This window comes from Podarcis erhardii (genome assembly GCF_964252035.2).
Source record: "Podarcis erhardii genome assembly, chromosome: 15".
NCBI classification, from domain to species: domain Eukaryota; kingdom Metazoa; phylum Chordata; class Lepidosauria; order Squamata; family Lacertidae; genus Podarcis; species Podarcis erhardii.
In genome coordinates, this window is record NC_138505.1 from 39,481,219 (window position 1) to 39,508,073 (window position 26,855).

At 45.8% G+C, this 26,855-nt stretch overlaps 1 protein-coding gene across 4 annotated transcripts in view; it reads left to right on the forward strand.

Annotated features, from left to right (window-relative positions):
- The window catches only part of KDM2B (lysine demethylase 2B), an 86,425-nt gene that overhangs the window by 27,881 nt on the left and 31,689 nt on the right, over positions 1 to 26,855 (forward strand). For 3 of the 4 annotated variants that reach the window (XM_081842220.1, XM_081842221.1, XM_081842222.1), the window contains 4 exons: positions 7,747 to 7,840; positions 10,195 to 10,348; positions 11,377 to 11,492; positions 25,576 to 25,702. In XM_081842220.1, the coding sequence (XP_081698346.1) occupies positions 7,747 to 7,840; positions 10,195 to 10,348; positions 11,377 to 11,492; positions 25,576 to 25,702 (491 nt within the window). Of the gene's footprint in view, positions 1 to 6,885; positions 6,999 to 7,746; positions 7,841 to 10,194; positions 10,349 to 11,376; positions 11,493 to 25,575; positions 25,703 to 26,855 lie in introns of those variants that run through there. The other variant, XM_081842223.1, reaches the window with a different exon arrangement.

Genomic DNA, 26,855 nt, shown 5'->3' on the forward strand with positions numbered 1-26,855 from the left:
GCCATTTTTGAATTTACCAACATATATGTCATATATTTGTATTTCCAACGCTCTGTGTTTGATATTTTGAATGTTTGCTGTAAGACACTTCAGGCATAGCTAACTGTGGAAAAGCGTCATATAAGTAAACTCAGTCAATTGACTTATGCATCCCTTAAATCCTGCACTGTGGAACTGGCCACCCTAAATCATATTTATGCTGCCATGTTTTCCCTCTGAACTACAGGATAGTTCGGAAACAAAGGCCACACTCCCCTCACCTGATGGTTGCCGAAATCCACAGTTTTGCTCATGGCAATTTGTTGCTGCCTCACAGTTCATTGTGGCAGTTAAGGCAAAATCGCCATTTTTTGTTTCCCTTCACTGCAGACTAGTAGCTGTGTGTGTGTGTGTGTGCCTAGCTTTTTCAGTTGATTGTCTTTTTATCATGCTGTTTCCTTGAAGAGAGGCTAAGGGTGATTCACCCCTGCTTTTAATTTCACAACAACCTTGTGAGGTAGGTTAGGGTGAGAGCACAGAATGGCCCGAGGCCAACCAGTGAACTTCCACAGCTGAAAGGGGATTTGAACCCGAGTCTCAACGTCCTATTTCAACACTGCAGCCCCTACACTAGGTTGGCAATTTAGATAATGGTAATGGGCTCCCTCTGGAATGATGGGCTAGAACTTGCCAGTGCCTAATACGGAACGCTAGTATTGGAAATGTTACTCTTCCCTCCTCGAGATTGGAGACAGTGCAGTGCTGTGGTGTCAGTTCACTTGTTCAGCTTTCATGCCTTGCCCTGAAGTATCAGCGTATCTTGCTCTTGGCACCTGTTCCGACATAAATATGCCCCTCTTTCTACCCTTACCATGCCAGGTAGCTTGGACGAAGACCCTGTCTACTGTCCTTGTATGAAAACCATGTCCATGTAGGAATTAGCACAAATCTTATTGCATAGATAATCATTCAGGGTGTTACAGGAAAAATCCGAGGGCTCCCTTGGACAAAACAAAGACACCAACCAGGATAACTTGGAGCAAAACAGCAGCCTGTAGGCTTGGCCTTTATTGAACTGTTGCAGCAGGGTGCTCCCCTCACGTGCAGGAGAGAGGAAAGACCCCCAAGAATAGTGTGCAAGGTCTTATAAAAACTTTTGAAATTCCCCTCCTCTAGATCTAGCCCACCCCCAGAAACATCATGCATACATTACAGAAAGGAGGGGTTGAGGGAGGAGTTGGTGGTAACTTGAGTGTCCTGTCACCTGGCTGGTTCCTCCTTTCCCCCCTCCCCATGAGTCACTTCCAGGAACTTCCAGGAGACAAAGGGGAGTTTGCAGTTTCCTGCCCCCTGAGGGAAGATCTGCTCAGTGTCCTTTGTTTCAGTCCATGCTGAATCCACTCCCATATGCAAGTTCTTTGTGATCTTGATTGTCTTCTGTCTGGGACCATCAGGGTTGGCATAGCAACTGGGCAGGGCACCTGTGTATGTGCTGGGATGCTGAAGGGATTATGGCTGCCCTGTATCAAACCTGCCCCATTTTGTAGTCTTTCCTTCATGGAGTAAAATAAAAGTGGAACAGTGGAAATCCAATGTATGGTTGATTTTCTATGAATTTATAACAGAAGCATAGCGTATGTAGTGTGTGAGTGTGAGTGTGTGTGAAGTTTGTACAAACAGAATGATTGGGGTGGGGGGGTTCCTGCTACAAGGGCAAGCCTGAATGCATGCGCAGCGAGAAGCTGTGTGTTACTGTTGCTGTCTGGCGTGGTGCAGCAAAAAGAAGGGGTGAAAAATCAGAAGGAATTTCCTGTAGCAATCAGGTCATGTGTGAAGTGGCCCTCCAAGATCTTCAGGGTGCTAAAAAAATACAGTTAACTTCTCTGCAAAATAGGAATTTGAATTCAATATACTGTCTCTCAACACAACACTCTGGGGTTAATGATTTCCCCCTCTAGATATTTTGTTGTTGGAGACACAATTCTGATATGTTGTTCTGGAGCATTCTCCTATTTGAATAACAGTGTTGCGCCCATCTGATACAGTGGATGCTCGGGTTGCGAACGTGATCCATGCGGGAGGCACGTTCACAACCCGCAGGGTTCGCAACCTGCAGGGCCGCGTGTGCGCACGCGCGGGTCACGATTCAGTGCTTATGCGCAAAACGCCGAAACCCGGAAGTACCGGAACAGGTTTGGCGCGGTGCGCAATGCAAACATGCGCTACCTGAAGTGTCTGTAACCGAGGTATGACTGTACTGTCTTTATATGTGTAGGTGAACTAGCTATGGCAGATGTTATGTATTGGGTTTAACACATTTTATGTTATAAGGCGCATTTTATTTAACAGCAGACATATTTTGTGGCACTGGTGTGATCCCCCCCCCCGCCGCCCCCCGCAATTTATTGTTTAGCTTGAAAAGTTCCAATTTAAAGGGTAGTTAATGATTAACAACAATTTGGTGTTTCAGTGCTGTTTGTGAGGGTCAGTGAAAGTACTAATTTCCTCCAGTTTTTGTTTGTAAGATTAAAAAATGACCCTGATAGTAAGTGGCAGTGCTTCTGCAAAATTTCTTGACTGTCCTGTGGGATTATTTGTGTCTTTTAAACGCTCGCGGAGGGGAGACCACTGGCATTTCAAATGCATGTGAACATGAGGATAAGCACAGAGAAACCATGTGAAGAATCCCAGACTTGAAGCAAAACATTGTGTGTATAAGGGCCCCCATAACTGAGCCCCTCACAACCAATTAATAAATGAACCTATCACGTCTCTCGCCTCATAAATACTCCATGCCTCATACTAGTATCAAGAGAGCAGCTACAAACGTTTGTTTAATTATGGGGGGAAAGCAAAACCTCAAATCCTCTCTCTGCAGTTTTGCCATAGTTTTATGATGCTGGATTTTAGACTTGTGTTTTTCCAACCCCCCTGACGCGCTCTCTTAGAAGGAAGGAAGGAGTTACACTTTCCTCATTGGCCTGAACAAAAGGAAAAAAGGAAAAAAGAAATCCCACGGAGACCAGGGAGCCATCTGCTAGGAATTGGGAGTGGTTTTATAGTCTGATCTCAGAGGTAGGGGTGGCCTTGTAAGGCCAGAGGCCAGAGGCTGGGCTGAAACTCCAGCCGGAGGCGAGGAACTGATCGGAGGGTAATGATTGTGTTTGTCTGTCCATTGGCTTATTCGCTTGTGCACATGCTTTCTCTAGGAGTTTGGCTGAACATGTGTGGCTTTTACTTCTCTCGTAGCAGGCCCAGTTTTCCTTCTGCATCTCTCTGTCCCTCATGTGAGACACTCCTTTCCGCTGCATGTACCTGCCGGGGAGTTTTCTTTGTCAGTTGGTGTTGATCAATTCATCCCTCTGTGTTGGTTTTGCCCACGATGGTTCTGTTTCTTCCCCCTCGCTTTTCCCTTTTTGCTCCCTTACACATCTGTGTCCACTATCTTTCCTATTTTTCTGCACATGTTGTTACATTTTACTTGTGAATTGGTGCATTTCTGGGAACTTGTCCGGAATTATTTGCTGATGAGGTTGATTTTGGCCACAGTGGGCCAGGAACATTTCTTCTGGAAACACCTGGGAATTGGGATGGTACCACAGAAATCTGTTCTTACACAATTCAGAAGAGGAACACATTTCACAGTTTTAAAACATTGTACAGTGCTACCTCTGGATGCGAATGGGATCCGTTCCGGGACCCCGTTCGCATCCTGAAGTGAACACAACCTGCGCACGTGATTCACCGCTTCCGCGCATGCGCGTGACGTCATTTTGAGCATCTGTGCATACGCGAGCGGCAAGACCAGGAAGTAACATTACTTCCGGGTCGCCGTGGAGTGCAACCCGAAAACGCTCAGCCTGAAGCTACTTCAACCCGAGGTATGACTGTACATACAATAGCTGGGTGTATAACAGAAATTTCTTGTTATCCCATATGTTGCCAGTTTGTCTGGTCCAAGGCAGTTGCCGGTGCCTTTTCTTCTGCTGTGCCTATCCATTTCCTGTGGCGATTCTGTGCCCCATTTTCCACAGCGTTGTGGGTTTCCGTTTCTGTTTCTTGTGCAGTTATGCAAATCTGTGGCATACATTCATCTTGTCACAGTGTGACTTCAGTATGGTCGAAGGAAATGTACATAGCATCTCTCAGGGATATTTTTTTAAAAAAAAATGTATAAAGGCAATCTTTAGAAGAGCATCAGACAAGGAAATCTCTGCTCACACATTTATGGGGACAACACAGGAAGAAAATAACACCCATTATAGCCTTTTTGGTGCTACAATGGAGTGTATGCAAAGTGACACAGCAATTGTTTCTAATTTGGGTGCAATTAAAGCGGTTGACACAAATGCTGCCTGAATCCTCTCCAGTTCAGCCTCAGCTAAGTAGCAGCACAGAAAATTCCCCAGTAAACCCCACCCCCACCCCCACCCCACCCTGTATCTTACTGTTCACCACCTTCCAAATTTTTATTGACCTAACAAAAAAGAAATTACAAAATGTAACAGCTCAGTGGCTGAGCGTCTTTGTAGTCCACCGCAAAGTCACAAACTGAACTTTCTAGGGAGAAAATGAGGCATCAGAAAATACATGGCATCAGAAAATGCAACATGGCTGTTGAAATTTAATGAAATTATCAAAGGATGGGCAGTGGAATTTAAATCTTGCATTTTTACTGGGGCTGCAAAAGTTTTTTTAAAAACAGCATTTTTATTTTTTTTGCAAGAGTTTGCAGTTCAAGGAGCTGGAAGCCCCATGATTCTGCCTATCCTCTCCCCCCCCCCCCAGCTCCCCATGTCTTCTTAAGTGCTTAGGGCTCTGCATTATTTTAAACGCGTTGCTCTCAGCCTATTGCAAGCAGTGGGAGAGCTTCACCTAGATGTGGGTTGAACTGAGGAAGTTTCCTTTTTTCCAAAATGGACTCTGAAGCAATTTCATGCGGCAGAGAAAAGCCCCTTTGAGAAGTTGAGCCTTCTTCTCCCAGAGCAAAGGCAAGTCCGTTTTGTGATGAGAAACCTGCTTGCCAAGGCTGGAGTGGATGTCAGATTAGCCTCCGCAGCAGAAGCTGCTGTGAGTGGAGCATGTGACTGCAGCGTTATGTTGGGAGGAAGCCGTAGAGGTCAACGCAAAGGCATTTCGCCAGAGACTGCATGGCGGATGAGAGCTTTTTCAGATCCCTAACCCTTTCATCAGCCGCTGATAGCGAACAGAGGAGCGTCAGATTAATAATGGAAATTTCAGGACAGAGTAGTTTATTTGCTCTCTGTTGCTGAGGGAGAATGAAGGGCTTCTGAAGGCCCTTTAAATCTATTTTATTAATCCATCTGTGTGAGGGGAAATTTGCCATTCTTGAGACTGGATGTTCAACTTTGGGATGAGGCTAGGGGAACACTCAAGAAATTCCCTTGTTGCAGAACAAGGAAATCTGGGAATCTCCTTCTGTTGGCGCTGCTTCAGTTTCAAATGTTGTGGGGATTCCATTCAGACTGAAGTGGTCGAGTTGCAGTCCACACAAACAGGCTAACAAACGGAAAGGTCTGTGGATTAATGGTATAGCACATACTTTTCACATAGAGGACCCCAGATTCAGTTTCTGGCCATTTCAGTTAAAGGCTGTCTAGTGGCAAGTGCGGTTTCGAAAGATCTCTCTGCCTGTCTGAGTTTAGAGAAGTGCAGTAGTTTCTGAGAGTTCACAGTGCTTCACATTCTCAGTCCTCAGAATAGCCTTGTAAGGTAGGCTTGGATTAATACTCTCATAGCGCATTTGGGGATGGGATTTCTAGAGCAATCCTATTGGTGTTGATTCAGAATTAAGCTCCATGCAGCACGTTCAGGGGGACTTACTCCCTGATAGGTTTATACAGAATCGCGGCTCTGGAGGGTTCATGGAAGATTTGAACCAGGCGAACACACCTGGCCACAACACTAAAAAAGGTTTGGCTGTTAGAATTGTAGGCTACATTAACAAATTGTACGTGGATTGCTTATTAATTTATCATTTTCAGTTTTGTCCTTAAGATGATTGAAAATAATACAGCTTTGAAATTGGGGTTGTTGCTTGTTTGTAACTTTTAAATCATTTGGAAACTAAAAGAGACGTCCCTTGTGATCTATTTTGCTAAAAGTTAGTTTACACATTCTTTTTCTTGTAGATGGACATCAAAAGAAAGAATAGTATGGTTTTCATTTCAGCTGGGCATGTAAAATAATAAAGTGGGGATAGAGAAGGACAGTTTATCTAGAAAATGTGGAGGAATAAAGGACTCATATTTTGAAAAGTGGTATGTGGAGGTCACAGTCCAATCTAGTTACGCCTGCTTCAGCCTGCAGATTTCAGCTTCAGCATGTCCAGTTCTGTGTTGGATTGTCGCCTGAGAGTCTTAACAGCTTCTTTGGGATTCTGTAATATTTATTCCCCCTCTTCCCCCCACCAAGGAGGAAAGATTTAAGCATCTAAAATATCCCCTGGATGAAGCAGGAAAATTAATCTCCGTCTTGCCTTCAAAGTGCAGCTGAAATTCTGGAGTGGGGAAACAAATGAGGCTTGTAATTGTACAAGGAAAGCATTTTAATTGCAAGGCAGGGGTGGAAGGAGGGTTGGTGTGTGTCCCCCTCCCTTTTCCCGAATTCTGCAAATTTACTGTCTTCATGACAGCATTGCGTGTCAACTCCCGGCACTGGATGGGGTTGCTAGGCAGCGGGTTCTTCTATATCCCAAGACTTTCTGATTTGCCAGCCTTCCTGAGGCACATGGTAAGCCTCTTTCTAGCCTACCGTCTAGAGGGACTTTTGCATGCTGCTTGCATACTGTCGAGATCTTGCACCTGAAATGTGATGAAAGGGGGAGGAAAGCACGGCTTGTTGGAGGCTTGGGGAGGGGGAATGGGGGGGACTGGAGAGGGGATTCGCTTTTTGGCGCTGCATCCTCAGTCTGGTGCAGAAGGTTGGGGAAATAACTATGTAAAAAGGACGAGGCTGGGATACAAACCCTGAACCAGCAACCGGAACAAGGAAAAGAGGTTAGTGGGTTAAGTGGCGTGCATTTCCTGCCTTTGCGAAGGTGCCTGTTGTAAACCTAAGAATGGAGGCAGTAATTCAGCCATTAGATATGGATGGAGGCTGGAGAATCAAGTGGAGCCGTTGGGGGGGGGGAGGTGGCGGGCGCTCTGTGCCTCTGCAGCCGCCCTGCTGTAAAACTGCTCCCAAACTCTTACAAAGGTGACTTGGGGAACGAATGGATTTAGTACTTTGCAAATTCCATCTGTGGATCCTTTCTCACGTTCTCTCACGACCAGAATCTTAGAAGATAATAAAAAACAGGAGCAGCTGAGCACAGCTCATTTTTCTAGTGATACTCTTGTCTTTGCCATCCCTTGCGAAAGCAACGCTGGTCGCTGGTCGTGAGTAAGCATCCACCTTGGTTTAGGTTTGAGCAGAACTGTTTCAAACTTTGTTATTGAACCGCATTTGAACACATTGGAACACAGAGCCAGGGGCTGTGCACGTAGATAGCCAGTTTCATTTCTCCGCTTTGGGGGAGGGCTGTGTCCCCCCCTCAACAGATATTCCACTAAGAAACCCAGAACTGCCTAGACGGGTTTTTCTTCCAGAATCCAGTTGTTTTAAAACCCATTCAGAGGATTAATGGAATGTATTCTTGCAAGACGCTTAACGTTTATGCAGTTACTACTAAACATTATTTTGTGGGAAATTGCTTTTGTTTCCTATGGTTGGTTGGATTTTTTAAAATGTTTATGTGCTTTGCAGGTACTGTCTGATGAGTGTGAAAGGATGCTTCACAGATTTTCACATTGATTTTGGGGGCACTTCAGTTTGGTATCATGTCTTCCGTGGAGGGAAGGTAAGTGGATGTGACACCTTTAGAGGAGGGGGAGGGGAAGGGGGAGAGCCCTTATTTGCAGCCCAGTAGCCTCTGATTTTATGCTCTTTATCAGATCCTTGTAATTGATTATGCTCAGATTTTGGTCAGTAGAAAATGCTAAGATAGGAAGAACATCTTGCTGTAGCATGGTAACGTGCTTATTTGTTTATTTATTACACTTGTTCCCAGCTTCTTAATTTCTCCTGGGTGTCTGAGGGGACCTATAAAAAAACAGCTCATGACATTAAAATAAATAATTTTACACCAACAACTCATTATTAAAGCAAAATACCAACAAATAATAACCAACTATCACCATTTCTCAAATATCTGGTGAAAGAGAATGTGCTTAGCTTCAGAAACTGATAAATATATATTCTGTTAACCTAGTTCCAATAGGATCTCTCTCTGTTCTCAACTCTCAGGACAGGTGATTTATTTTCACACACACGGATGCGGGTGGTGCTGTGGGTTAAACCACAGAGCCTAGGGCTTGCTGATCAGAAGGTCGGCGGTTTGAATCCCCGCAACGGGGTGAGCTCCCGTTGCTCGGTCCCTGCTCCTGCCAACCTAGCAGTTCGAAAGCACGTCTAAGTGGAAGTAGATAAATAGGTACCGCTCCGGCGGGAAGGTAAACAGAGTTTCCGTGTGCTGCTCTGGTTCGCCAGAAGCGGCTTAGTCATGCTGGCCACATGACCCGGAAGCTGTACACCGGCTCCCTCGGCCAATAAAGCGAGATGAGCGCCGCAACCCCAGAGTCGGTCACGACTGGACCTAATGGTCAGGGGTCCCTTTACCTTTATTAGGATTCAACTAAATGTTTATATATGCTGGTTGTTCTGCAACTAGAATCGCAGGTCCCTTTCTTGAGATCAAATCATAAGGTCTCAGAGGCCAAGTGCCACTCAATTTTTCTGCCCCATTTCTTACCACTGTTGGGGTTGTAATGACTTACGGTCTGCAGTTTAAGCGTGCTCTGGCTCTCCATCCCGCTCAGTCAGGAACTGAAGAAGTTGAGCATCTCTTCCGCAGAGCAGAAGTACGGTTGGCTTGTTGCTCTCAACTTGATTTCAATTCTTGGGAATTGCTTGCCTAAAACCTGTACATTACTTGGGTGCAGATTTGGCATCAGGAGCTCTGCAAGGCTGGTTTAGACGTATTTAGCCATATCAGGCTCCATTGAACATACAATATTTTTTTGTGTTCCACCATTAACTGGACAACACAAGCCCCTAGTAGATCTGGAACACACTGGGTGATCTTAAACCTCAGTTTCCCCCCTGTCTCTTGAGACAGACAGATGCCAATAAAACAAAAAGGCCCCCCAAAAGTGGTGAAGAAAGTACAGTGGTGCCCCGCAAGACAAACGCCTCGCAAGACGGAAAACCCGCTAGACGAAAGGGTTTTCCGTTTTGGAGGCGCTTCGCAAAATGAATTTCCCTATGGGCTTGCTTCGCAAGACGAAAATGTCTTGCGAGTTCCTGCGGTTCCCCCCCCTTTTTCTAAGCCGCTAAGCCGCTTATCAGCTGATCCGCTAAGCCGATAAGCCGCTAAAAGCTGCTAAAAGCCACTAAGCCGCTAATAGCGCTAATCTGCTAAGCCGTCAATGGGCTTGCTTCGCAAGACGAAAAAACCGCTAGACGAAGAGAATCGCGGAACGGATTCTTTTCGTCTTGCGAGGCACCACTGTACCTAGCTACACAATAGAACAGTGTGGGGAAAGGTTCAAGTATGCAGCATGAAACAGGCATACCTGCTGGTTAGAGCAGGCATGAAAGGTGTGAATATTGTGAAGCTGGCAGAGCCACTGGCATACCAAGACAAAATGCCGCCCAAATCAGATGGTAAACTCCATCTAGGGCTAAATATTGGCATGAGACCAATTGGTTTATTATTATTTTTTTTTAAAAAAACTTCTGTACTGCTTTTCCAGTTGCTTATCTCACAAAGTGGTTTACAATCAGTAAAATACATTGGGGGAAATATCAGTGATACAGCAGTGAAACTAAAAGTTGTATTGCATTCGACAACAGCAAGACGTAGGCACACTGACTGGTCATGGCAGGATCCTGGGATCATGATACAACGAGCCAAGAATTACCATAAGGGAAAGCCGAAAAGAATTTCCAAGAGAGATTTCTGGAAGTCCTTCTGATCAAGGCACAGCCCTTTTGCAAGGGTCTTTTTGGGGGAAACCTTTAAGCAGGAAACATTCAAGTGTGAAAAACGTTTATTCTGCACCTCCTTGGATAATGATGAGAAACCTTGAGGAAATGTTTATTGGGGTATGAGAAGAGATTCCCCTGCTGCTAGTTTTTCATTTTTATTTCTAGATCTTCTGGCTGATCCCTCCAACTTTGCAGAACCTAGAACTCTATGAGGAATGGGTTCTCTCAGGGAAGCAGAGTGATATCTTTCTGGGGGACAGGGTGGAGCTATGCCAAAGAATTGAACTGAAACAAGGGCACACCTTCTTCATTCCTTCAGGTAATGCAACTGTTTTTCAAAGCCATGTCCTTCTCCTTGCATGTTTCTGGGACTAGAACATATTCATGGAAGGCCATCACTTGATCCAGACCTGAACCGTTGCTGGATCTACAGCAGGTTGTTGCTTCCTACAAGTAGAAAGGTAACAAGCCTGGGAGAAAGCTGCTAGCCTGGCCCCGTGCATACAGGACTGTTTTTTTTTTCTGTTTCCAGGGAGTTCTTAGAAGCAACGAAGTATTGAAAAACAATGTGTGCCTTCCTTGCGGTCTGAAATAGTGTGGTTTGTTTCAGCCTCCCGATTGTGCTACATGCATCCTCCAGACCTGTGAGCCTCTAATCCAGTGTTCCTGAGGCCTCTGGCCGCTCAGTTTGGGGAGGGAAGGTGTTGAGCCAGCCTCTGAGCTAAACCTGGCCAGTAGTAGTGCTCTGTTCACATAGTAAGGCCAGAGGGCCAAACTTCCGATAGGCATCCCAGCTCTGGCTAGCTCCAAGGCTTCATGCTGCCTGCTAAATGGAGGCAATGATGTTGCACACTCCTCAGTCTGGGGGTTTTGGGTCCTGTACACACCTGTTCCTAGGTAGCCTACTAGGCGAAGTCACAGCCTCCAGCTTTGAGGTTCTTTGTTCAGGCCTTGAGGATATGGACAACAATATTACAGGCCCTTCAGATTTTATAGTGAAAACACCATGACTGGGGGAATTTTAGCACATTCTGTGGTCACTGAAACTACACACTACTTAAGACAGCATTTATTATACTTACCTGGGGGGTGGAGGGCTTACCACACAACAGCTGCCTAGTCTCTGACTGAGCACATGAAGATCCTAGTGTGCTCTTGTGTATGCAGCTTTAGGAAAGAACCTGCATGCTGACATGTTTATCACGCAAACCCCCCATTTTGTTCTCTCCCCTTAAATCCTTCGCCCCATTCACCTTTCAGTGTTTTTTACTTCGCCATGCTCAGATGGTTTTTCCCAGGGGGTGTGTTCTTTTCCCAATGTCTTTCATTTTCTCCCCACCTTTCTAGGGTGGATACATGCTGTCTATACTCCAGTAGATTCCTTGGTGTTTGGTGGAAACATCCTGCATAGTTTTAACGTTCCCATGCAGCTTCACATCTATGAGATCGAGGATAGAACGAGGGTAAGGATGCTCAAATATATCTGACTGTTCACTCATGCAATAACAGTTCTTTTTGCAAGGCAAGACACAGAAGGTACCAAGATGCCTGGGAAAAGACAGGTAACATAGCCTGTCAGTCTGTGGTCTCTTGGATGGAGAAACAACTCCCAAATCTTTGGGGCAGGGTAGAGAAGAAGCACAGTTGAGGTCTAGGACAGAGCAGCAGGCTGCACTGGAGCAGGCTGGAGACCAGGAGCAGACTTGGGTCCCACCTGGTGCTTCCCAACTGATGCTAAATACCATCTTTTGAGCCCTGGTTTTTGCCGTCCTCAGGCAGAGGAGGGATTCTGGCTAAACTCCAGGAGTTGCAGGCCATGGGCAGCTTGATGAGCACTTTTGAACCTTCATTGACATGACATGTTGGTGGCAACGTTCTGGGGAGCTAAGGAGTGACTTTGTGTGAGTTACTGAGGTGAGCTTTCAGTAGCACCCCAGCAGCTGCAGAAATGAGATGCTGTTTTTGATTCCTTCCCTTGCTCAACTGAATACAGTGGTGCTTCGCAAGACGAAAATAATTCGTTCTGCGAGTTGCTTCATCTTGCGATTTTTTCGTCTTGTGGAGCATGGATTCCCCGGATATTAACAGTGTTACGAAAAAGGAAGCAAACCCGCAAGACGTTTTCATCTTGCGAAGCAAGCCCATAGGGAAATTCGTCTTGCGAAACACCTCGAAAAACGGAAAACTCTTTCGTCTAGTGAGTTTTTCGTCTTGCGGGGCACCACTGTATGGGTGGTTCTTTGGCAACAGTGCCTCCACTCTCCACTGGCCCTGCAGGTTTGAGGACCAGTGGCTGCCCTTCTTCCTCCAAGTGGACCCATAAGCCCCGCCAGACGACACCAGTCTACCTTCAGCTCCTCTTGGACCTGTGCTACCCAGGGCAGAAGCCCATCTTTCCTTGCCCTGCAATGCACTCTACCTAGCCTAGTCCTATTACTTCTCGTTCTGGCTTGGAGTCCTCATTTTCCATGGTGCATCCTTGTAGCTTATCCCTGTCATTTATGTCATATCCCCACCAGGCCTTCTTTGCAGGTCTGTTGCCCCAGGACATCATTTTTGCAAAATTTTGTTTGACTGGGGAGGGGGTTGATGTTGTAAATTCTGCCTGCCAGCTGGCACAGGGCCACACTCCACCCCTCGGTTTTGATGGTTCCTCAACACTTGGCTTTGTGGAATTCTAGTCTGTCATGGAATTCTGTCAGTTGTTCCTGATTGGCTCCCTGGCACTTTATTTTGTGAACACTGGCCAGTTACGTATCCCTGTCAGTTGTTAGCCAACTGGGTCCTCCATAGTAGTTCTGGAAATCCCACCCCCTCCAAGTGTCCCATAAGGGCTTCCTCTCCACTGTGTGTGTGTGTGTGTGTGTGGTGCCCCCTGCTTTCCCCAGCTGCGTCATCTAGTGGGCCTTCCATGCCAGTTGAAACATGGAAGGTGACACTGTCCTGCCCCACCTTTTTAGGAGGTGTTTGAGAGAAGGATCTACCCACTGGAACACAGGAGGTGACCCTTCTGCCTCAGTTTCCAGAGGTGTCACGTTAAATTGATAGGACTTTGCTGCTAATTTCTACACAACACAATTCAGAGAAGTTTGCTTTGCTTCAGAGGACAGGTGGGGCAAGTGCTTGGGGCTGTTGAAGTGTATGCATCACATGCAGGTAGTAGACAGGTGTGTAGGGCGCACTGCATCTCTCCCAAATTTACCTGTATGGCACACAGACTGCTGGGAAAACCCATAGAACCCCATATTCCATTGTTTTGGTTGTTCCTTTTTTAAAAAAGTATGTTTATTTCTTTCAGACTTGTCTTGAGAATCTTGAAACATGAAAGGAGGGTAACTAGTGTTTTTTCAAAAGATAAATTAATCTAATCTGAATCTGAACAGCCCCAAGTCTCCCCTCCGCCATGGATTCATTGCATGGCCTTGGTCAAGCCTCTCTCTCTCTCTGCCTCAGTTTCCAGTATGTACAACTTGGAACAATAGAGACCTATGTAACATGAGAAGGGGTGAACACAGAATGAATGAGGGTGAACACAGAATGAATGGAGCCATGCTTACTGATGTACCCTGCCCAACCAGTTTGAAGGTCTCCATTGCGTGATGTAATGTAAGGGTGTCCTGGGACTGCAGCCTAGACTGTGATGGGCAGCCTAGTTCTGCTCAATCTACCTTTCCGTTTTGTTAAACTACAATTCTTGTTGTCTCTTGATGTGTATTTAAATTTATAAAGCAAGAGTGCATCCTTAGGCTCTCCTGATATTAATGGCACTGCTAATCTGCACAAATGATCCTAATTATGCACTGTTGCTTAAGAAAGCGACCAGCGCCGTGCTGAATCAGACTACAGGCTCCTCCAGGCATCCTGTTTTTCAGCATTCATTCCGGTTTGCTTGCACAAAGCTTATGTGGTGGTTAGACTTCTCTGTCTTTATTTAACATTCATTTTACTTGTTTGCAGGCCGTTAACATATATTCCTGTTAATCATTTGTTCATGCCACACTTTTCAATGTATCTCCCTGTCACTTTCCACAGAGCAAAATGTCCTAGTTTTTTTAAAGTTGATCTGCTATGCTAGGGCAATAGAGCACTTTAGTCCCCTTGAAATGTGCAGACCCAAAGTTCTGGTCTTCAGTTGAATATCTTCTGTAAAACACTGACAACCTGGAAGCACCCTTAAATACTATACTCTGTCCAGTATCCCCAACAACCAGCAGGCATCTGATGGTCCACTTTGGGAGGCTTCAGTCTGGCTTCTGCCCACCCCTGGCCCAGGCAGTGTTTTCTCAAATGGAGCCACAGTCACTGTGTGTAGATGCTGGGGACTTCTCCCTGAGCCACTGAATTTCTGTTTTGCATGTTGGGCCTCCTGCAAGTGAGATCAGGGGTCTTCAGTATGGGGTGGGGTGGGGGCAGATTGTGAAAAGCACAGCCCCAAGAGCACCATGGTGGCCTAGTTCACTGGCTCTCCAATTGGCCTTCAGCTACAGCCTAGAGATCTTTGATATGTGCTGGGTCTACTCTTTAAGTGTGTGCCTTAAACCTACATAACAAAAGCAAGAGCAAACCCCACGCCCTTGCAGACCCAGCAAACAGGAAGCAGCACTTTACTACAAAGTAAAGCTCTTTACTCTGCAACACCAGTTGAGAGGCGGCAGGGTCTTAGGCCTTTCAGGCAGGAAATGACCATTTACTTTGCAGAAAAGGCTTTACTTTGCAGAAAAGTTCTGCTTCCTGTATGCTGGGTCTGCAAGGCCAACTGGGCAGTGCATTCTCTATATATTACAGGGTGAAAAAGTATGAAACCTTTATTATGGTCTGGAGTTCATAGCAATAAGAGAAAAAATATCATTATATTGCCCACTCCTGCCACCAAGTCCTGTCTCTAGGCTGTAGCTGAAGGCCAGTCGTGGCTGTGTTTTTCACAGTCTGCCCCCCACCCCAGGCTGAAGACCCCTGGTCTCACTTGCAGGAGCCCCAAAATGCCTCTGCATAGCAAGTTGACTACTAGTTAGCATGGAGTTGAATTTTCTTGACATATTATAGTAGTAAAAACCCTGTAAGCTGACTCGTTGGCTCGCTTGCCTGTAAGCTTTCAGTTCTAAGGATTGATCAGTATTGTATTTGCCATGGTGAGATGTGGATGTTAAAAATGGAAAAGACAAGGAAATGCTTCTTACTTTTCATTTTGTCCGAAAAACAAAAAATAGAATAAAGACAAAAATAGAATAAAATGGTGGCAGCAAGTGAAAACCTTTTATGAAGAGGGAAATTTTCTGGGTGTTAAAGCAGATTAAGCTACTTATAAGCTGACCTGTGTGTGAGGAAGTGCAGCAGCAAAAATATGGTAGCAGCTTCCTGGGAATCTTGGCTGTCATTTTTAATATACAAAATATTTTAAAAAGCAACCCCACTTTCCCCCCTCCTTCGCTCGAAGATCGCAGCATAACAATACAGTGGTACCTCAGGTTACATACGCTTCAGGTTACATACACTTCAGGTTACAGACTCCACTAACCCAGAAATAGTACCTCGGGTTAAGAACTTTGCTTCAGGATGAGAACAGAAATTGTGCTCCAGCGGTGCAGCAGCAGCAGGAGGCCCCATTAGCTAAAGTGGTGCTTCAGGTTAAGAACAGTTTCAGGTTAAGAACGGACCTCCAGAATGAATTAAGTTCTTAACCTGAGGTAGCACTGTACAAGATGAGACTATATGCTTAGCAATGTATGGGCAATGCCTGCTGAGATCTCAGAAACCAGGCAGGTGACTGGATCAGATCTCTAGTGGATGAGGAGCCTCAGGGTTTTAGTTAACTGTAGCTCTTTCCTCCATTGGTGACTGGTAAAACTAGAATAAATTATACTGATAAGAGAAATCACACCAATATCCTCAGTTTTGCTTGCTTGCAAATGCCGTGCAGAATTTGGATTGTGCAGATTTTGGGGGGTATGTTTTTATTTATTTTCAAGAATAATACCTAGTTACAGAATAATAAAAATGCCTTCAGCAGTACAGATAGTGCAGAATTAAAAACAACAACAACATTTTAGCACAGAGTACCAAGTAGCTTATCTACTTGGAAAGGAAGCCCTACTCAGATTGGTTGGGGCTTATGTGCAAGCAGTTGTGATTAGCCCTCTTGGTTCTTCCTGTGCAGATCATATCCTGTAACGTTTTCTTCGTTCAGAATATTGCAACAGAGTCTCTGGCTTTTCAGCTGAACTTCCTTGATGGACTCCATCAAGTGTCTGTGTGTGTGTGTGTGTGTGTGTGTGTGTGTGTGTGTCCCCATCCAGCAGCGGAAGGAGATTACCTGGTGCTATTCACAAAGCAATTCTTGCCAGCACAAAGAGAAAGTGTCATGCTTTGCTCCACCTTCTTTTTAAATGGCAAAGATGTGCTTGAGCCCGTGCTGTACTTTGATTGTTGGTGTTCAGAGCCCCCGCCCCAATTTTCTCTTTCTTTTAATGGAGGTAGGAGACTGGTATTGTCTCAGCACATCGCTGAGACTGTAATGCCTATTTTATAGCCTGATCATACGTGATGATGTTAGTCTAGGACCTAGAATCTAATTCCTCACATCTTGAGGGTTGGGAAGAGTTTGGAAGAGACAGACTAAGAGCTGGGGTGTGCAGAGCGTAATGGTTAAGAGCATGAGTCCCGTGCCATGAGCTTGCTCCTTGCCTTAGACTTCCCCCTGTCTCTTGGCCTTCCCACCTGGAAAATATGGGGCTCATACAGGGATAAAGGTAAAGGACCCCTGACAGTTAAGTCCAGTCACAAACAACTCTGGGGTTGAGGTGCTCATCCCGCTTTATTGGCCGAGGGAGCCAACGTTTGACCACAGACAGTTTTTTCGGGTCATGTGGCCAGTATGACTAAGCCGCTTCTGGCAAACCAGAGCAGTGCATGAAAACGCCGTTTACCTTCCCGCCGGAGCGGTACCTGTTTATCTACTTGCACTTTTTGGTGTGCTTTCGAACTGCTAGGTTGTTCAGCTGGGACTGAACAACGGGAGCTCACCTCGTTGTGGGGATTCGAACCGCCAACCTTCCAATCGGCAAGCCCTAGGCTCAGTGGTTTACACCACAGCGCCACCCGCGTCCCTTCATTCAGGGATAGTTATTTATTGTATTTTCATTTTCAGGGTGGTTTACAACAGGAATACAGTGGTGCCCCGCAAGACGAACGCCTCGCAAGACGGAAAACCCGCTAGACAAAAGGGTTTTCCGTTTTGGAGGCGCTTCGCAAAACGAATTTCCCTATGGGCTTGCTTCGCAAGACGAAAATGTCTTGCGAGTTCCTGCGGGGTTTTTTCCCCTTCCCCCCCTTTTCCTAAGCCCTAAGCCGCTTATCAGCTGATCCGCTGATAAGCCGCTTATCAGCTGATCCGCTAAAAGCCGCTAAACCGCTAATAGCGCTAATCCGCTAAGCTGTCAATGGTCTTGCTTCGCAAGACGAAAAAACCGCTATACGAAGAGCCTCACGGAACGGATTAATTTCGTCTTGCGAGGCACCACTGTAAAACAATTTGAAGTGCTTCATAAGTATGAAAAGTTGTTGTTGTTGTTGTTGTTGTTGTTGTTGTTTGATCCTTCTGTTGGGCTTTTGAAATAAGACCAAGGGCTGCAGGCTGCTCACCACTGACGCAGCACATTTTGAAGCGATTGTCAGCCCTTCAAACTCTGTTCAGTAACAAATGGGTCTTGGGTGCAGCTCAAGCAAGGCTGGCATCGTGTGCTCCAGAAAGCAGGCCTCTAGTGACATTGTGCTCAGCACGGTAATGATTGGGGCCATTTTGCAGCAGCAGACACTTCCAGATGCTATTCAGGGGATGTTGCAGTAATTTAATCTGAATTTGACCAAAGCATATATGACAGAGGCCAGATCCTGCTGGTCTTACTTAACCACATAATTATGTCAGTCTGGCCTAAAAAAAGAGAAAGAGAAATTGTTGTGACATTTATGAGTCTTACTCTCAGCTGACGATTGAGTGAGTGGCTGTTCTTTTTTAAAGGGTTAAGGAGGCAATCCTATGAGAACTGATCTGTATCAAGCAGTAGCCAGAGGGGTCGGCTAAAAAACGCAACACTTGTGGTGTGTGGGTGTGGGTGTAAATAGATTTTTTTGTAAAAGCCCCTGAAATATCTTTTAACATTTCACTTTGAACTCTGGAAGCTATCCTTCCCCAGTGTGGATACATTTCCTCCCATAATGTTCAGAAATAATTTGAAAAAAACCTTTGGCGGGTTGTAAATTATTGATCACAGAACTTACCACTGGAAAGAATCAATTAAATCATTGCCTCCAAGCGCCTTCTAGGATAGGCTTTTTGCCTTCGGTAGATGATATATTGGAATATTTAATGATACCGCTTTGGTTCTGCAGTTTACTGCATTTCCTAATTAATGGCCTGTCTCTGTGCTATAGAGCTTGCAAGGCGGCTCACAGTATTGAAAAGCAATTGCAGTGCAGTAAACGTGCAATTTACGTGGGGGTTACGCTCCGGGATATTGCCTAAAGCTGAAACTGCATAGTCAAAACGCATTGGATGCCCTCTTTTTAATTTGTTAAATATGTTTTGCCAAGCGTGCGAAGCTGAATACACACAAGTTACATGTGTGTAAGTTGTGGGCTTATTATATTTATTTATTTATATTTATAATCCCGCCTTTCTGTCATTTTGAAACTTAAAAGTACCATCCCTGAGAAGAGAGCTTTTACATACTCGGGTTCAGCAAGGTCGCTGTATCATCTTCCTTCCGATCATATCCTGGGACCAGCAGGCCCTAAAATGCAATAAAACCCAAAAGCACTGCTAAAAAAATATTCCAGAATTGCAAGTGTAAGAAACAGCAGCGCACCTCCCCCCCCTCAAACCTCAAATCCCTGCATCATTCATCAAATGATCGGACAAATAAAACAGTTTTAACTAACTGGCCACAAAAAGCCAGCCAGGTTGGTGTCACACAGATGTTTCTGGGGAGTTCTTAAGAAGAGCCTTTCTGCCTTCTGCTTCCCACATCAGCCTGCAAGATGCTAATTCATCCGGGGCGTAATGGCAACATCCCTCCTCCATTGCTTCGCTCTCAGCAACTAATCAGTGATGTACTGGAGCCTCCAATTTGCCATCATGGTTAATTGCTGCTGATAGAGCTCTCTGCTTTGTTGCAAACTTCCTCAGAGGCTGACATCTCTTGTCAGCCCAGTGTGGCCAATGGCTTGGGAGGACGGTATTTGTGATCCTGAGCACCCAGTTAGGGAAGGCTGCTTTATAGGAATACGACTTGATTTACTGGACAAGAGCTGAGAGCTCATTGAGTCCAGGATTCTGATCCTAGCAGTGGCCGACTAGAGGAAGCTTCCAGCAAGGCATGAGGGCAGCTGCTCCCCTCCCCTGTTACGGTTCACGTCTGGCAGGGCGAGTCGTCTTCTATTCACAGCACATGCACCGGCCGTCTCTCGCTTTTGGTGGTTTTGCAGAGCACAGGGCACATTTCAATGAGATATCAAATTAGAGACATCGAGGGAATTGGCTGTGGGATGGAGCCTGGATCGCGAGGCCATTAGGAACTCAAATTGACGATTCGGAATTGATCGTCCATGGCACGGGAGCACTGCATGCCTTGTGACTGCCTTGTCTTACGCATTTGAATTTTATTTCATTTTATTTTTTACACTGGTAAAACGGCTGAATTTGGTGACGCTCAGAAACCTGTCAGCGAAAATGTTGAGCAAATGATGTCTTTAATATTCCCCAGGCATCTGGCTGAAAACCTTTGGAAGGCCGAGGGGTGGAACGGGCGGCTTCCTGTTTGTAAGTCAAATTCTTTGCCAATTTTGTTTCCTGCAGTGCTCTCTAAAGAAAAAGAAAAGAAATAAACATTAATAATTTGAGTTCCTCTTATGAACATCCCTCTTTTAACATGGCTGGTTTCCTTTGTGTTTGACTATTTCAGTGAGAAATCTGGTATGTAACTGAAATCCTAGGCAAGGCGGCAGCAGCCAAGGTGGTGCCCTTGAGATATGGTTGGAGCACAACACCTGCGCTGGTTGGGACAGGTGGGAGTTGTAATCCCACAGCATATTGAGGGCACCCTGTTGGCTACTTCTGCCATAGAAAGCTGAAATCCCAGGCTTGAAGGCTGATGAAAGTTGCAGATATTGCCGGGATGGTTGGCCTGTATTCTGGGAACCTCACTATTAGTAGGGCAGAACTTGTTCTGTGGTGGAGCATGCGCAGAGGTGCTGTTTGTGGTATCTCCAGTTAAAAGTCTCAGATACCAAGTGATGGGGAAGCATGAGAACCCCAAGAGCCAGCATAGGTGGACAATACTGGCTAGGTGTCAGGCTGCCTCCAGGCACTGGGACAGTTAGGCATTTGCCTGGGTCCCGAAACTGCCAGTGGGCTCACTGCCATCACAGCGCTACCATTTCCACTAAGAAGACCAGGTGCGGCCTGTGCAAATTCTCAGTTTGCATGTCCTGTCTCTCTTGGGTGAGGAATAGGACTGTGCCCTTGGAGTAAGCACCACTTATGGACAAATAGTCTGATCTGATGTAAGGCAGCTTCCAATAGCCCAAACCTATAAGTTTCCCATTGATAGAGCATGTTCACTCAGGTGGTATGAGATCATGGGAGGGGCTGCTGGGGAATGGATTTGCTCCCTGCACAATCTCCTCAAGGTGTAGCTTGGTAGCCAGGGGCGCCAAATTGAATAAAATATTGGGGGGACCCAGGTAAGCCCTGCCCCGATCCTATACACCATATGCCTCTAGCTTGTCTGTCTCCTCTTTCTTCCCCGTAGGCCCCATGTGGGGTCCAAAGACATTCTGGGCACAGGTCAAGGTGTCACTAGATGCTTGTATTCCACTTTCCAGTCACTGGTTAAAAAAGCAACCCTTTTTTAAAAAAATCATTAAAAATGGGAGGGGCAAAGGGCCTGGGCATGCACCAAGGAGCAGTATGAGGTTGCCATGGTACCACATTGGGAAACACAGGTATAAGCTGCCCTGAGTGGCCATTTAGCTTAGAATATACATAGAACCCAAATGCTGTTGGCTGTGTCCCTAATACATCTCTCCTTCATTCAGAGTCAGAATGCAGAAAAGCAATGAGAGAAATATGCATTATTATTATTATTATTATTATTATTATTATTATTATTATTATTACCCCACCCATCTGGCTAGGTTGGCCCAGCCACTGTGGGCAGCTTCCAACACATTAAAAAAAATAAAATCAAACATTAAAAACTTTCCTATACAGGGCTGCCTTCAGACATCTTCTAAAAGTTGTATACAGTGGTACCTCAGGTTACATACGCTTCAGGTTACAGACTCCGCTAACCCAGAAATAGTGCTTCAGGTTAAGAACTTTGCTTCAGGATGAGAACAGAAATCGTGCTCCGGCGGCACAGCAAGAGCAGGAGGCCCCATTAGCTAAAGTGGTGCTTCAGGTTAAGAACAGTTTCAGGTTAAGAACGGACCTCCGGAACGAATTAAGTACTTAACTCGAGGTACCACTGTAATTACTACTACTACTACTAATTTATTATTTATACCCCGCCCATCTGGCTGGGTTTCCCCAGCCACTTTGGGCAGCTTCCCCCCCAAAAATATTAAAATACTGTAATACATCAAACATTAAAAGCTTCCCTAAACAGGGCTGCCTTCAGATGTCTTCTAAAAGTCTGGTAGTTATTGTTCTCTTTGACATCTGATGGGAGGGTGTTCCACAGGGCAGGCATCACTGCCCAGAAGGCCCTCTGCCTGGTTCCCTGCAACTTCACTTCTCGCAGTGAGGGAACCGCCAGAAGGCCCTCGGAGCTGGACCTCAGTTTCCAGGCTGAAGGATGGGCGTGGAGATGCTCCTTCAGGTATACTGGGCCGAGGCCATTTAGGGCTTTAAAGGTCAGCACCAACACTTTGAACTTGTTCGGAAACGTACTGGGAGCCAGCGTAGATCCTTTAGGATCCGACGGCTACTCCCAGTCACCAGTCTGGCTGCCACATTCTGGAATGCTGACTGCAGGTGTGACTTTAAATGGAACTATGGATGAAACACCAGGGCTTTAGATGGAAACATTTTAAAAGCAGGCCGGGCTGGAAATACAGTGGTACCTTGGGTTACATACGCTTCAGGTTACATACGCTTCAGGTTACATACGCTTCAGGTTACACACTCCGCTAACCCAGAAATAGTGCTTCAGGTTAAGAACTTTGCTTCAGGATAAGAACAGAAATTGGGCTCCGGCGGCGCGGCGGCAGCAGGAGGCCCCATTAGCTAAAGTGGTGCTTCAGGTTAAGAACAGTTTCAGGTTAAGAACGGACCTCCGGAACGAATTAAGTACTTAACCTGAGGTACCACTGTAGACATCAATGGTACTGAATGAATACCAATATTCCAGCATGCTGCAGAGCAGAAAGAGAGAGGTGGGAAGCATGGTTATTCCATCCCTGCTGCTCAAAGCTGCCTTCTGCAAACTGTCACTTAGCAGCAGCAGTTCCACCAAGCTCCCTGCACTGTTTCCATTCCAACTGGTTTAAAAATTACAGTAGTGCCGGAGCTTGTTCATTTCCTCCTCCATCCACATTCCCTTTTCCTTTTATGTCATCTATTGTAGATGGTTTTTTGTTGATCTGTAACACTGCTCTGGAAGTGTTTTTTTTTTTTTTTTTTGCTAAAGGTTGGGATAAAACACATTATAAATAAATGAGCCCAATGCACTGTGCATATATCTCTAGGATATTCTGGCTAAATCTTCACCTGCCACCTTTAGAAAAGTCACCGATGAAAAAGGGGGGGGGAGGTGAAAAAAGGAGTAAGAGCAGTTAGAAATAAGTGATGCAGAAAGAGTAGTGAGTCCAGTAATATTCTTACAGGGCAGCACTGGGAAAACTATCCACATCAGGATCTTTTCAACTAACCTTTACTCATCGTAGACCCCAGAAATGAATAATCATCCCTAAGGTTTGATCCTGCTCTGGAGGGTAGGACTTGAACAAATGGCTTCAAGATATAAGAAAGGAGATTCTGGCTAAACATGAGGGAAAGCTTTCTGACAGTAAGAGGTGTTAGAGAGTGGAACCGTCTCCTTTGGGACGTTGTGGGCTCTCCTTCCTTGGAGGTTTTTAAGCAGAGGTTGGATGGTTATCTGTCATGGATGTTTTAGCTGAGATTCCTTCAGTTTCATGGGGTTGGACCAGGTGACCTTTGGGGTCTCTTCCAATTCTAGGATTCTATCATTCTAAGCCAACGTTTTGCACCTGGCCATAGGTGATGGGCCAAGGTGTCTCTAGGAAGAGAAGAAAAGATACTGTGAGGGGAAATTTGCAGACTGCTTTATGTATACTACATCCTTTTTCTCTCTGAGGAAATCAAGGTGGTGGTATGTATTGTGTTCCCATCTTGCCTTTCATGAAAGTCAGAATTGCTGTATCACGCGCTTCCCTGGGAAGTGTGGTCATTACTGTGTCTGTGCAAAAACAGCAACCACAAAGCACCTCGCTATGACTAGCAAAGTGACTGGAATTTATTGTCTACCACTGGAATGGGCCGTGACGTCCATTTAATTCTATGGAAGAAAGCTGAAAGCAGTTGCAGCCTAGCCGCCCCTGACTTCCTGTGAAGTGTGCCTCCTACAGGAGAGGAAGGTGCACTACACCAGCAACCAAGAGTGAATAAAGCAAACTGGCAATTTATGCATATATATTTACAAATTGCTGATTGGGAATTGATACCAAAATAGAGTGACCAGTTCAAGGCCAAGCAGTGAGTTTGCTTGAACTGTGGGTTCCCCCAGAGCCAAATCTAATGCTCTGTCCACTGGATGACACCAGCTCTTGAATGTGTAAGCTGTTACATCAACTGTGTATCTCACTTCTCAATAATCTGAAGTGCCTGCTTTATGACACGCACCTTCGCTGTTCCTTACAACAACCTTGTGAGGCGAGTCCATGAGACTTCTCATTTTACCAGTGGGAAAGCAGAGACTGAGAAGTGATAACATGCCATGCGTAGGACCAGGATTTGAACCCACAACCCCACTAGCGCCGAGTTCATTTGTAGAAACCTTTAACACATGTTAACCACCGCATCTGGCGACAATAGCGACTGAGGAAGCAGCAATATGGTTTCTTCATGATAGTAATAGAATTAGTAATATATTTTTATAAATTCTAATCTCAATGCTTGAGGTTTGCTTGCGCTTTTTCTGAGAAAAACCGAAGCCCCTGCGCTCCCCCCCTTTATTATTGTTGTTAAATGTCTTCGCTTCTAGGGCTGCTTAGTCTGCTGCAGAGTACAATGCTGGGGAGAGCCCAGCCACTCAACATTGTGATTTGCTCTGAGGCCTATATTTACATCCATGGGTTGGAGGGGTGGGGGTGGAATAAGCATTTGCAGATGGTAGGCAGTTTTGTGTTATGGGCCCTCGGTCTTTTAAGTAGATACCAGCCCCCCTGATATTTAGGAACACAGAGAGTGGGGCGCTGCCAAAGCTTCACTCTTCCCCAGAATCTGAGGTCCTTTCCTTTTTTTACTCTGAAATGAGTCACCTCTGCCCAGCACCCTTCTCTGCTGTGTGAGTGAGTGTGAGAGAGGGAGAATGAATGGTGTCACAACATGAGCGGTACTATGCGGTACAGAAGGAAAAAAACTCAGCACCCCAAGGGATCCACTTTTGACGGCATCCCTGCATTTGATATAACGGGAGTCTTCCTGGGTCAGATCAAAGGGGCATCTTGTTTCCCACAATGGCTAGCCAAATGCCTCCGGAAAAGCCCACACATAAATACAGTCATCCCCACTTACTTGCCCCCAGTGCCTGACACTGATGCTGGGTGTTCTGCCTCGCTGCCGTGGCTGATAATAATTAATAGACTTCTCCATGCTCTTCCATGAAATTGCCTAGTCGTCTTTCAAAGCCAGTGGACGCCACCACAACCTGTTGGGGCAAATTCCGTCTATTAATGATGTGTTGTGTGAAGAGGCGCCTTCCGACATGTACTTTAGTTCTCATTCTGTTGGCAGTGTGTGCATGTGGCTGTGCAAAAATGGGAGGTAACTCCTGGGTCATCTAGCAACATACACATTCTCAACTTGAATCCTCTGGAGACTAATATGCGTACCACCATTTCTATGCTTAGAAATGGGAAGAGTAATATATCAAATTAAAGTTATATATTTGTGTGTGTGTGTGTGTGTGTGTGTGTGTGTGTGTGTGTGTGTGTGTTTTGGGGGGTGGGAAAGAATCCATGGTGAGGATTCCACCCTCCCCTTTCATCCCCCTTTCTCTCACCCCTCTCCCCTCCCAGGAAGGTGTAAAATTAGTGAACCACAAAATGAAGCGCTAGCTCCCGGAAGGCAGGCCAGGCTGCTCATTGTGTATGCAGAAGGCATCCATCTCTCTCAGCTCCCGCCCTCTCTTCCTCTCCTCCCGCTCCTGCAAAGGCATCTTGTGCTCTCGATAAGATGATAACAGGCTTGAGGAGCAGCAAACTTCCCTGTCTCCCAGACTGACCGATGTTTTCCCTTTTTGCTTTCAGGTGCAAGCCAAGTTCCGTTACCCTTTCTACTATGAGATGTGTTGGTATGTTCTGGAGAGATACGTGTTTTGTGTGACCCAGCGCTCCCACCTCAGCAAAGAGTATCTGAAAGAATCAATGTTAATTGGTGAGTGAATTCTTTTGCAGTTAATAATCAGAGTGAATAGGCAGGGAGATGGAACGGCACCCTTCCTTTTTGCTTCTGTGCACAAACGGGTCGAAAATCATAATGGTGAAGAACTGTGGAGATTGAACTGAATTATTCTATCATTTCCTAAAGGAGCAAGTGTGTGGCTTGAACCTCAGGCGTTTTAACCAGCACACCAAGTTCCCCCAGGAAATGATATTTCACAAGGTCTTCTGCGAGCAAGCGAAAAAACACATTCAGATATGTATACTTTTGTGTTTCTGCAGGTTTTGAATCCTCCCAAAGAAATGAGGGTTAACTGGGTGCCTTTGACACATGGGAGCAGGAGGGTTAGGGTGGCATCCCAGGGCACACACCTAAATTCTGCACAAAGGAAGCACATTTTTCAGCACTTAGAATAAATTATGTAGCTAGTTCAACTTTGCAGAATTACGTGGTAGATCTTTTCATAGACGGGATCAAATGAGGCTGCAGTTCTGGGTGGGTGAGCGGTGGTAGTCTGTGGGAGAAAGCTCAATGCCCTCCTTGACCATGTAGGGTGGGCTTGCAATTAGCTGTGGAGCTTGCAGTTAGCTGTGGAGCATAGGCAGCTGTCTTACGCCCAATTTGTCCACCTAGCCCAGAGTTGTCCATGTTGACTGGTAACACCTCTCCAGTAATAAAAGCAGATATATCTACCATTAAAGGTAAAGGTAAAGGGACCCCTGACCATTAGGTCCAGTTGTGGCCAACTCTGGGGTTGCGGCCGAGGGAGCCGGCGTTTGTCCACAGACAGCTTTCCGCGTCATGTGGCCAGCATGACTAAGCTGCTTCTAGCGAACCAGAGCAGCACACGGAAATGCCATTTACCTTCCCGCCGGAGTGGTACCTATTTATCTACTTGCACTTTACCGGCTACTAATCCTTTTAAACTGGAGATGGCATAGATTGAAGCATCTTCTTCAGACAGTGCTGGTATTTCACCACTGAGCTATGGTCCCTGGCAGAGGCAAGTATAGACCAGGTCTGCAAGGTTCATTCACCATTTGCAGAGAATAGTTATCCGTGCTCAGATGAGATGTAAATGGATGAGGTCATTTCATTCCTGTTTTCTACTGCTTCCTGCTCTTCAGGAACTGTGGGCCCACTGCCA